The sequence below is a fragment of the Bacillus rossius genome, chromosome 1, assembly GCF_032445375.1.
Source record: "Bacillus rossius redtenbacheri isolate Brsri chromosome 1, Brsri_v3, whole genome shotgun sequence".
In the NCBI taxonomy this organism is placed as follows: domain Eukaryota; kingdom Metazoa; phylum Arthropoda; class Insecta; order Phasmatodea; family Bacillidae; genus Bacillus; species Bacillus rossius.
The window spans coordinates 54,892,921-54,905,238 of NC_086330.1; the positions used below are offsets into that span (position 1 = coordinate 54,892,921).

The window sequence follows — 12,318 nt, forward strand, 5'->3', positions numbered from 1 at the left end:
TAGCTGTCCTAGTATCAATTGAAATACTTAACGATGATATAATCGTCAAAGACTTACGTGTTATCCATACAGAGTTTGTTGAGCCCAGGAAATGTAGGAAGGGGTTCGGGCAAATTGTCGATGAAATGTTCAATGTTCAGGAGTTGGCAATGCTGATCGGCTACAGCTTTCTCTAACGTTTTTAAGTTCAAGGCCGAGGTTTCAACCATTCCATGAAATCTCTCAATCTGCAAAACATCAAAATGATTTGCGTCGAGCAATAACCTCCCGCTAACTTAATTTCTCTTCGCATCTTTGAAATGCATTTTTGAAACCCAAACTTGTTTTAAAAACATTGTAGCATAATGTAAGTAAACGAATTTTTTTTGTGTGTTAAGGAAAAAAAACCTTTAATCAAACACTAATCGCGAGTTCATTCGGCACAATATTTTATTAACTCGTAATTTTTCTACTTTCTCAGCATATTTTAAGTTGATAATACAAAGTAACACTATTTCATACAAATACTTGTAGGTAGATGATATTAAAAGTTACAAAAGTTTCGTTTTTAACTGAGCTTAAATGCTAACCTCTATGCTCTATGAGCACTGTGAGAATATTTGTTGACTGCCTTGTAACGCTTTCTCTTGGAAAGGTTCTGATGAATTTTCAGACGAAATCTAAGGTTGAGAAGAGTTTGAGTGATTGTTGTGCTGATACGTGGCCCACATGAAGTTAAATTTAATAAATATAAACTTTAAAAACATAAGTATTATGAACAGTTGCCTCCCATGTTCTGTCTGTCATAAACTATGCTCCATTGTTTCATTGTTTACGTTTTGAGAGCATCCTACATAGTACTCCACGGACCATTTTTCAAATAACCGGAAGTGGGGTTAAGCACCTTGAAGCCACTTGTGGCGGCCTCAGTCGTCTTGGATATTATTATTTTTATTTTTATTTTGCGTAAAGTTTATTCTAAGATGATTTAATTTTTATAACACTATTAATGCCTTATATTATTTAATGATGTATTTTATGATTTATTTAATGTAACCTTTTAATTGTATACTTGGTTTATTTTACGTTAAGTACTCTTACTCTGTAGTGGGACGTACGAGAAGTAACGAGAACGATCTAGCGGAGTGAGGGGTGGTACCAGAGGAGGGGGGTGACGTCAGCTGACGTGACGAGGGGGAGGCGGCTGCCAGCTGTTTGCGAAGGGAGTGTGTGTTTGACCGCCGGCCGCGGAACTGCTCGTGAATAGGAGGAATCGCGTCCCAGCCATGGGCAAGTTGTGTTACGTTACGTGAGCAAGAATTAACGGCAATATGACGGTAATGCGATGGCACGTTTGGCGAAGCGAAAAACGTGGTGGTTCACGAGCGCGCGATAGTGTGGGGCTAGTGCACGGGTCACACAAGCATTGCGCTGCTAGAAGCGCAAATAGTGAGTGGGGTTTACGCCCGACCCCTGGGAGTCACCGGCTTCAGAGGTATGCTTCAGTACCAAGTAAGTGTGAGAACTGGATTTTAGTACTTAATTTTCCCGGCTGATATGATTTACAGAAGATGTGTATTGAAAGCAGAGTGCGGCGACGGGATTTAGTGGTTGGATTATGTAGACTAAAGAACGTCATAATTTCGGTTCCTCACCCCTCCTCCGTAATAGACTTTTTTTGGGACTTTGGATTAGAATTAATTATACTGCAAGAGGGTCTGTAAACCGATGTTGTTATACTGTGAACGTAATTATACCAATTTAAATGATACCTAGAATTTACCTTTTAAGTCCCTTGGCCTTTTTACTGGATTTAAGTTTGAGCATCTTTGGTTTGGTAATTCATTATTATACCTATCACGATAGAGTTTCCAGGACTGTCGGTAAATTTAGTATGCTAATATATTTTATTGCGCACTTGCCAAATGTTAGACCAGTCGATGCGCGTCTGTTAAGCTTAATTTCTTTACACTCTCATTATCAGTATGTCAGTGGTGACGCGTACGCGGGACTGGCGTGGGGAGTGCGGACGTGTGCGACTACCCCGGTATAAGGGGGGTTGGCCACAACCTGGAATCAGGAAGCCACGGGAATTATTTTCATATTAATTATTAAGTACATTTTTATTAAACTTTTTATAGCAAGTCAGTAATTACTACGTGTGTTATGGTGTATGCACCACTAAGTAACTTTTATTTTGGATTGTTGTTTATTGCGATTGTGACGTTAGGCACTTATGCGCCAAACCTGGACCAATTCCAGCAAGACGTCGGTACGCCGGCGCCGGTGTATAAGCGCCAGATCCAGTTTCTTCGGGAATAGTCCAAGTGCCCAACCCCCGCATGGTAGACTCTTTACTACTCTGTCCAACTCTTCTTCCTGAACCATCCCACTGTTTCCCGTAGCCAACCTGCTTGAAGTTAATGCATGAAATTTTGCATCCCGCATGTAGTTCCCAGGGTGTTCCCTGTGTCTATTCAGGTTTTATTTGGGTCCAACTTAACTAGTTTTTAGTCTAGAGTTAAGAAGTGGGGGTAGTTAGTCATGGCGCCAATCGCAGCCATGGCTGGCCAATCCCCTCCTAGCACATGATGCATGCTACCTCTCTTGCATGGCTTAAACCCAGCAAGAGTAAGAGTCTCCTCCTTAACCCGGACCCCTCCCAAATATACTTAGTTTTTAGTTAGGTTAGAAAAAAAAGAGAATCTTCGGTGAGTTCCTCGTGCCTCCACGTAATGAACCCGCGACACTCAGCGGTATATTTAGGCACCAATTTTGTTTCTGTGGACTTAGAAATTCTGAAATAGCAACTTCCTTGGTTGTAGGCCTAGGGACGTGCAGCATCTTATAGCCAAACCTTCAATACAGGTTAGGCTGGGCTGCGTTTTATGACTGTGCGTGTGTGTGAGTGCGACGCAACAATAGCCGTAAGTAAGTCGCTACATCGGCCGCCCTGCTGGTGTTCCCTATGCTGGCAGATGTTTCCACTACGGCGCACCGCAGGTAACAATTCCTTGTTACGCCATTGGAGGTCATAAACTATTGAATCGCAACCATATAATTTTCCCTAAGGATGATCTATGTCCAAATGGCATTTTGTGATCAAGCTATTGTTCGTCAAAACTGCGAATATCAATCTAGTTTGGCCCAGTGGTCCTTTGAATAGATTTTGTGCCTACCACTGGGTTACTGCTAGCCGGCAAGATTTATAATATAAAAAATTATAACCCTGATAAACTATTTTACGGTGAAGACTATAGTTTTGTGATGATACTGACTGTTTTTGTGAGTGTGTCCGACTTAACTTACAGTTTTTAATTTCATTCGTTTGACACAGACTACTTACCTTTGTTTTATTAAAGGGCTGAACTATAGTGTTTTGCTTACAGCCTGAACAAGCCTTTCTTACACTGTTAGCTGTCAAATATCCATTGTTATTGTATCGTCAGCCATAGGTTTTGCAAGCTATCCTGATAGTTTTGGTATTGGTTTATGTTGGAAAACGTATAATTCTGGAGCCATATATAAATCTATTTAAAAACATCAGTATTTTGGAAATTGCAGATAAGCATCTCTGTCTACCTCTTAAGGTTTCGTCACAAGCTATAGGCAAGTGTGTGTTGTTTTTGTTGATTATTATTGCTATTAGAGTACTTGTGTTTTACGTGGCTGAAGTGGGTTTACCGCTGGATCAGAATCCAGTACACTACCAATACCACATCACAAATAGTAGTATACACAGTACTACTACGACTGTATTGTGTAACACAGCACCCACACTACAGCGAAATATATCACCGAGTGGCGAGTGGCAGGCTGCAACCATATATAACTTAATAACTACTTCAACACTAGCACTACACACGCATTACCATAATTATTAGAGTTAATTATATATTTTCAACTCCTTAGTTATACATTAAAGACGTATATATATACATATATACAACACGCACATGTAATTGGTTATTTAGTAATAGCATATATCATAAATTAACAATATTAAGTTAAAAAATTAAATATGAGGGACATGAGAAAAATAACCGTAGCCATGTGTTGTACAAATTTACAATATATACCTTGTAGTTGTACAACCTATATTTCTTGGAAACTTCCAAAGGAATATTTTTTTTTGTTATAGTACATTTTTTTTTTTACTGTGCGTACTCACTTCGTATTGGTTGCTCACGATAGTGTTTTGCAGGCGGTTGACTTCGTTCACTTTGTCCCAGAAGCTTCTCTCGATGTCGTCGAGATGGTGTCGCGCGCCGCAGCGCTCCGCCAGCCCCCCCAGCTCGGCGAACGTCAGCACCCTCTGCTGGCCCGGCGAGGGCGCAGTCCTGCCAACCCAGCAGAGATGCAGCTGGACCGTGAGCTCCGATTCTAGTAGAGGGGAGGGGGATTTCAGTGTACTGCACGTACAAATATGGCGGCCGTTTGTTTACAAATGTATCAGCTGTACACGTATTAGAGGTTAAATTTGAAAAAAAAAAAAAAAAAAAAAAACATGTCAACTCACATCATTATATTTGTATTATGAAGATTCGTTTTGGACTTTTAATAGATACAAACATATAAGCCAGTAATATTGTTTATCTAGTTTTCTTCAGAACAGCTTAATTACAGTCGTTAATAAAATCAGGCTAGAGCAGCTGATACAGATATAAACAAACATCCGCCATACTGGTATTTTGAAATCAGAAAAAAAAATGGCGGGAAAAAAAAGGCTTCACGTTTGACGGCAAATGCTCCGTCTGTGTTCTTTCTTAATCTTTGATCGTGAACGGCAGTTTCGCTAGCGAACATTGTAACGCCCCTCGTGCCCAAAAACTTATATTACTTTTAATTAATTAAAAACACCTTGGAAACAGCTGGGCAAAATATTAAGAAAATTACAGTTAATTACCAGAGGGGACACGAGGCGGTAAACAAGACAACATTTACACTCCCTGCACACTAGTAACTTGGGAGTTCGTGGATCGTTATGTAGAAGAAGGTATATGATAAATAAATACACTATATAAATAACTTGGTCTATAGGTTTTCCTGGTTTATTTTTAAGAGGTTTTGTTTTAGCATTATTTCGACATGATAATAAAAATCTTAGTAATTAACAAAGTTAAGGGGGTGCCCCTACATTATTTAAAACAATACACATTACACCTTAACAAACAAATGATTACATTAACAAAATTTCAAGTATAGCACCAAAATTTGATTCTCCCAACGATTACATATATATGAGTTTGCTTGATTTTACATGTTCCTGAGGATTACGTTCTTAAAGCACTGCTCGCTGGTATCTTGTTAATGAATTTAGTTCCTTCTATGCAAGTGGAATATATATAGCTTATATCACCCGGGTCTTCCCAGGATGACGTTGGACCGAGAGGAAAACTCTTCTAAAGGGGGATACCAGCTGGAGGTCCCGAAGATCATGCGGGGAGCAATTTCTCTCCCCGGAAACTTTGACCCTGTCTGAAACACAAGGCAAATTCAAAACGAATTAGACCTGCTTCCAGACAGTCATACACAGTCGGCGCGAAAGGCCAACAAACGCGAATATGGGGGGGGGGGGGGAGGGGGGGAAACCGGATTACTCACCAAACAGGGTGTGGAAACAGGGCCTCCGAGGTGTCTCGCGCCGACATCAGGATGACGCGCACCGAGAAAACGCGGATGCACGTTAGGAAACCAAAATTTAAAGAATTAAAAAAAACATAGAAAAAAATTTAAATACACACGACTTTTTCTAAAAACTACATCTGCCTGGCTACTGTACGAATGGGATCACATCCCTTAAGCAACTGACTACATCTTTTATGCAACCGAAAATCGCCGTTCCCGCGAAAAGCCTCTTAGCGCAGAGGACGCCGAGAAGACGTGGTCAGTAGCCGAGGTCAGAGTACTGAGTGCCCGCTATGGCGGACAAGGCTTCTAATTAAAACGGGTGCTAAAGCCCTAGGGAGGAGGGGGAAGGTTCGGTTCTAAGCCGAAAATTTCCGAAGGAGTCCGAGGCGGGCGTGACAAGAACACGACATGCGCGCTCTCTACCGGCCAGAACAGAAGGCCACAAACAATCGACTTCTACAGGCCGCGAGAAGAAAGCATAGTGCCTAATGGCGCCGCGGCGCTGCTCTCTAGCGGCGTAAATGGGAACTAACTGAGGCGGTGAGCTGACTTGCCACCAGGTGTCACGAGGGTGAGCTCTGCACGCTGGCGACCAGGCCCGCGGTTACTTTTTTTTCGCTAGATGTCGTGGACGTCTCTGTCGGACCAGGGAGAAGGTCCTTGAATTAGGCCATCGTCTTGGCTAAGTTCACGTCAGGTCACTGCTCCCGACTTGATTTCTCAGAACTAAGGTGTGATGAAGAGAGAGGGGAGGGTGGGTAGAAAATGCCACTAAGGTGGGAACGCAGGTCCACTGGAGACCCATTCGTGACGAGACTTGCTATTCTCAGCAGGCCTCTCAGAAGTAGCAGCTTGCAGCCCAGAAGCTGCTCTATGCAATTTTGGTCATGAAGAGAAATAATATTACAATCTCGGGATGTGACCGCAGGCGAGAGAAAATCAACTGGGCTGCCCACGTCCACATTAGACCGCAAAATATCAGATTGGCCCCCTGAGAAAGTGGCTTCGGTCCACTGGCACAAAGTTTAAACACGTTGCGTACACCGACCTAACAAAAAGTAAATCACCCCCTTAACAACCAGATAAATTAAAAAATAAGAATTCCTAAAAATTTTTAAAATTATAGAAAAATTAAAAAAGGTGACGAAATGCCTAATTTCCGGCACAACATCACTTAGGGCGCTGTTACACGGACCGCCAAACTACTTCAGGTGCACAGGTTTGATTAACAAAGTTTACAAACGCCAAAGTTTACGGTCACACTGCAGTTGGTGTAAGGTGTGTTCAATTCCAAAACCTATTGTCTCGGTCATTGACTGAATGTATTGTGGATTTTATTTATTTAATTGAGTGTACCTCTGTTACAGAATTGTCTTCGGTCATTCAATGAATGTGTTGTTGTATTTATTTGAGTGAGTGTACCTCTGTTACAGAAATACCGTCAGCATAAATTTTCAAACAATAAAATATTTACATGTTTGTATTTTTGTTTAAGTCTGTAAAATATTACACGGTAGTAGTATATGATAGCCGGTCCGGAAACAGGATGCAGGATGTGGATTGATGATTGTCGGTCCGCCATCTTGGATTGTGATGTCACGGCGGCCATCTTGGATGACCTTTACCTTTGAACTTGACCTTGACCTTTGACCTTGACCTTGACCCCGGCGGCCATTTTGGATCCACCATCTTGGATCCGCCATCTTGGATGATGTCATTTTGTTTTCTCGAACTTTCCTCCATTTTGGATTATGACGTCACCGATGCAATTTCCGTTACGCCCGCCATATTTATCCGGCGCCAGGTTGCAGGATGTGGAGCCTGTGGAGCCGACCGCCATCTTGGATTGTAACATCACAGCGGCCATCTTGGATGCAGCGTAACGGGACAAAACGTAATGGGACACAATGTAATGGGACACCGCGTAACGGGACACAGCGTAACGGGACACAATGTAATGGGACAAGTAGATCACGGCAGCCATCTTGGATCCGCCATTTTGGATGATGTCATTTTGTTTTCTCGAACATTCCGACATTTTGTTTTCCGCCATATTGGATGATGACGTCACCGTTGCAATTTCCGTTACGGCCGCCATCTTTAACTTTTTTATTTACTATCCGATTTTAATGAATTTTTTTTTAAAATTATAAAAAAATTTAAATAATATAAATTTAATAAAATATTTATAAAAATCAAACATTAACGACACGGAGCTCGGAGTCCTCGGTTCGAACCCGACGGGTGCAAATAAATTAAAAATGGCGACCGATCCTTCCCCCCACGGTGGGTGCTGGCATACTGACCCCCACCACTTATGTCAAAGTATACATATCTTCACCTAGTATGACGTCATGTCCGCCATCTTGAAATTTGGACACCATCTTGAAAATCTTTATTTATTAAAAAAAATTCAAACATTCTGCTAGCTTGTGAACTTCTCATTGTTGAGCAAAGATAGAGTTCTAGTACAAGCCAGAATGTTAGAATTTTTTTTTAGTTTTTATTTTTATTTTTTTATTATTTTTTTTGTATTTTTATGATATGAAAGAAAACTTGTGGCGGTTTTCTCCGTGTGCTCCTGATTATTCTTATCAATATTTCGATGGTTAATCCGTGTGCTTGCGATCATTCCTGCGGTTTCGGTCAAAGGTCAAGGTCACACCCATCCAAGATGGTCGCCGTGACGTCACAATCCAATATGGCGGACCGTGAGAAATCTGAGAAGCACTAGCAGGAAGGACGAACTTTTTTTCTCATTGGATACTATCGAAGCCAACCTCCCTTTGCGATCGATAGTGAGCGTTCTGCATCCCACATTAATGAAATAGATATTATTTACCTGCAAGCAACAGGTGGCGACATCTGTTGACGACAGCCAGAACTACTTGCATCAATTTGCTTTGCATTAGATAACTTAACTCTCGCTGGTGAAATATTTCAAAAACTCTATTTTAAAAATGGTTCCAATTGGAGAAAACTGACAGTTTGTATCTAACATTAGTCACAGAAGCTACCATGGATCGTGGTTTGTTATCTGCAGCTGAATCGGAAGGAAGCCGCTGTAGATACTGTGGCAAGGATTTTGCTATGAGAAGGAATGCTAGACGTCATGAGAAGAATGATTGTGCTAGAAACCCACTACGCAACATGTTAAGCTGTAATCGTTGTAGCAGGTTGTTAACACGAATTGACAGCTTAAAAAGACATGGTAGAACATGTAAAGTCAAGACTACTTACGGCATAGAGGACACCGATGGATCCACTAGACTAAAGAAGAGTGATCTGCATTACGACAATAATTTTCCTTGTCCTGAGCGTGATGGTATTAGCTCACCCGATCGTGAGGAAGAACATAAATTGAAGGATGCTAATGGCTTCGGGAAGACTGAAAATAATGGAAGTATCAACACCGTGAAAAGTGAGAATACATTCAAGCCTGTATTCAGTAGATCCTCCATTCTTTGTAAAAATGATGGACTCCTAAAAAGGAAGCATGAAGACGATGAAGACACTTCGACATCATCGATAGCGAATTCATACGGTAATCTGGGTGAAGAGGATGTCTTCTACTGTGATTGTTACAGTGACTCTGAGGCTGTTGACAAAGGCGTAGACTGTGATGAAGCACCTAGAGCTGACAAGATCGAAGAATGTGGCGATGTCCTGAGACCGAAACGATGGAAACGTCGTGTTATAATAAATAAATCTGATAATGCTTATTATGATCACTGGGACGATTGTGATATTAACAGTATTTATAATAAACAAGCAAGTAAGATGGTGGTAGAAGAGATTGATTACACATCATGGAAAGATCCAAACATATTGGTTGACCGGCTAAGACTTCTACATGACTCGCTTTGTGCAGGAAACTATTCGTGCATCAAAGAAATATCCTTCATACTCAAAGAACTGAGGAAAGCTGGCTACATACAATAATGGCTTCTTTTACTTGTATTTGTGTAATGTTGAGAAGTAATTAAATATTGAAAGTAAAAATTTAATGTTTTTATTTCTTGTATTCTGATTTCCAACTAAGCCTGTGTGTTTCCGCTAATGTATGTGTGATCATTCCGTTTCCTGTGTGTAATGTGTGTATACGTTTCCTTTCCTGTGTGTACTGTGTGTACGTTTCGTTTCCTGTGTGTACGTTCTGTTTCCTGTGTGTACTGTGTGTACGTTCCGTTTTCTGTGTGTACTGTGTGTATACGTTTCGTTTCCTGTGTGTACTGTGTGTACGTTTCGTTTCCTGTGTGTACTGTGTGTACGTTCCGTTTCCTGTGTGTACGTTTCGTTTCCTGTGTGTACGTTCTGTTTCCTGCGTGTACTGTGTGTACGTTACGTTTCCTGTGTGTACTGTGTGTATACGTTCCGTTTCCTGTGTGTACTGTGTGTACGTTCCGTTTCCTGTGTGTACTGTGGGTGTACGTTCCTTTTCCTGTGTGTACTGTGTGTACGTTTCGTTTCCTGTGTGTACTGTGTGTACGTTTCGTTTCCTGTGTGTACTGTGTGTACGTTCCGTTTCCTGTGTGTACTGTGTGTACGTTCCGTTTCCTGTGTGTACGTTCCGTTTCCTGTGTGTACTGAGTGATCAATACATTTATTGCGTGTAAATTGCATGTATTGTGCGTACATTGCGTACATTACGTGTTGGAGCTGATGGAGCTGTTGGAGCACTTTCAGCTAATGGTCAATTGAAGCATAGGAGCAAAATGTAGATGGATCTGATGACGTGAATTGTAGCTCTTGGAGCCTGGCGTATATTGGAGAGATCGAATTTTTTTTTCGATCAAATGATACTCTTTTTTAATTTGTAGATTTGACTCTAGTATTATTGTAAATGGTTCTTGATTTGACTAGCGTATTATTCCATACGGTGCATGTATATAAGCGAGTCCTAGACAGCAGGACGCTCAGTTTGTTACTGACGTCGGCGGTGTAAGGATCACCTAGTTTGTTTCTTCTGGTGCATAAGTCGTGTTAATTAGCTGTTCTTGAGACCTCGATGTCATCTTTACCGTCTTGAGACCTCGATGGCATCTTTACCGTCTTTAACGTCGAACTCGTAGGTTGTACCATCGTCTACGGGAACCTTGACGACAGCTACGATGGAGAACGTGCAGATCCCGTTGGCAACGACGACGTCAACATTGGAGGAGATTTCAACAGATGTGATACCACCATCATCCGAAGTTTCATCAGCATTGAATACTTCAATTAATGAAGAGCGTACTTCGCATCAGTGCAAATACTGTGGTGCATCATTTACTATCACCTCAAATGCTCGCAGACATGAAAGAAGTGGTTGTTCTAATAATGTTCAAAGAATACCATTTCAGTGTAATAAGTGCAATAAACTAATTTCACGTCTCGATAGCTTACATCGACATTATAAAAAATGCTCCGAGACGTATAATGAACATGGTTATTGATTTGACCCATGTGTTGTACCGGCTAATGAGACTATATAAGTGCTATGAACTTCAGTCCGTCTCTGGCTGTGGTGATGAACGGATCGGATAGACATTTAAAGTCATGTAAAAGGCTTAGTCCGTACAATAAGAAGACTGTTTGAATCGTGGAATCCAAAAGGCTTTAATTATTTGTCAGTGTTTTTTTTGTACTTGTAGTAGTGTATTGAATTTATGTAATAATTTTTTTTTTTAAATAACTTGTGGTGTTTTTACTATCTCAAACCTAACACTTTTTTAGTATTTTTTAATTAAAGTTGTTTTGTATCGGTCAGGGATCGAACCAAGGACCTTAGTCGATCCAATCAATCATTATATGGATTACAAATTTATTTAATGAATTTTGGATTTTTTCCCGCTTTTCTAGCTACATTATTACATGATTTCAAGATGGCGGCCGAATTTCAAGATGGCGGGGGCACCTCGGTAATAAATGATTACTGCACTGTAGCGGGTTAGAATAAAATAATCCAGATGGAAATGTACTCTATAATACAAGTACACGCACAATATGATGTACTCCAGCAGGTGGTCGCTCCTGGTAGCATGTACTGAACATAAAATGTCGGATCCATGATGGTCGACAAGGACAAAGTCAAATTTCAAGGTCAAAGTCAAATTTCAAGATCAAAGTCAAATTTCAAGGTCAAGGTCAAATTTCAAGGTCAAGGTCAAAATACAGGGTCAAGGTCAAATTTCAAGGTCAAGGTCAAAGTTCAAGGTCAAGGTCAATGATCAATGTCAACAGTTGAGGACAAAAGTATGGTGACCAGATAATTATACTACATGGTATCGGCACACTCTAGCAGACGAAAACAAAATGGTGGTCTCCAGTGGATGAAGACAAGATGGTGGACATGATGTCATACCAGTTGATGATATATACCTTGGTACTGGTGGTGGTAGATCAGTCTAGGTAGCTTTCATGGAGGAAGGATCGAGCATTTACTCTCGTCGGGAATCGAACCAAGGACGTACATCGATATAATCAAACAGAATTCAAATACATTAATTTTTTGATGAATTTTGGAATTTTTTTTCATTAAAATCGGATAATAAATAAAGATTTTCAAGATGGTGTCCAAATTTCAAGATGGCGGACATGACGTCATACTAGGTGAAGATATGTATACTTTGACATAAGTGGTGGGGGTCAGTATGCCAGCACCCACCGTGGGGGGAAGGATCGGTCGCCATTTTTAATTTATTTGCACCCGTCGGTTTCGAACCGAGG

The 12,318-nt window shown here is 40.9% G+C and overlaps 1 protein-coding gene across 3 annotated transcripts in view; it reads right to left on the reverse strand.

Annotated features, from left to right (window-relative positions):
• LOC134529040 (uncharacterized) overlaps positions 1-12,318 on the reverse strand; it is a 28,223-nt gene that overhangs the window by 9,426 nt on the left and 6,479 nt on the right. For 2 of the 3 annotated variants that reach the window (XM_063362740.1, XM_063362746.1), the window contains exons 3-4: positions 4,151-4,319; positions 58-227 (exon numbers count right to left, since the gene is read on the reverse strand). In XM_063362740.1, coding sequence (XP_063218810.1) covers positions 58-227; positions 4,151-4,319 — 339 coding nt within the window. The remainder of the gene's footprint in view (positions 1-57; positions 228-4,150; positions 4,320-12,318) is intronic. The other variant, XM_063362756.1, reaches the window with a different exon arrangement.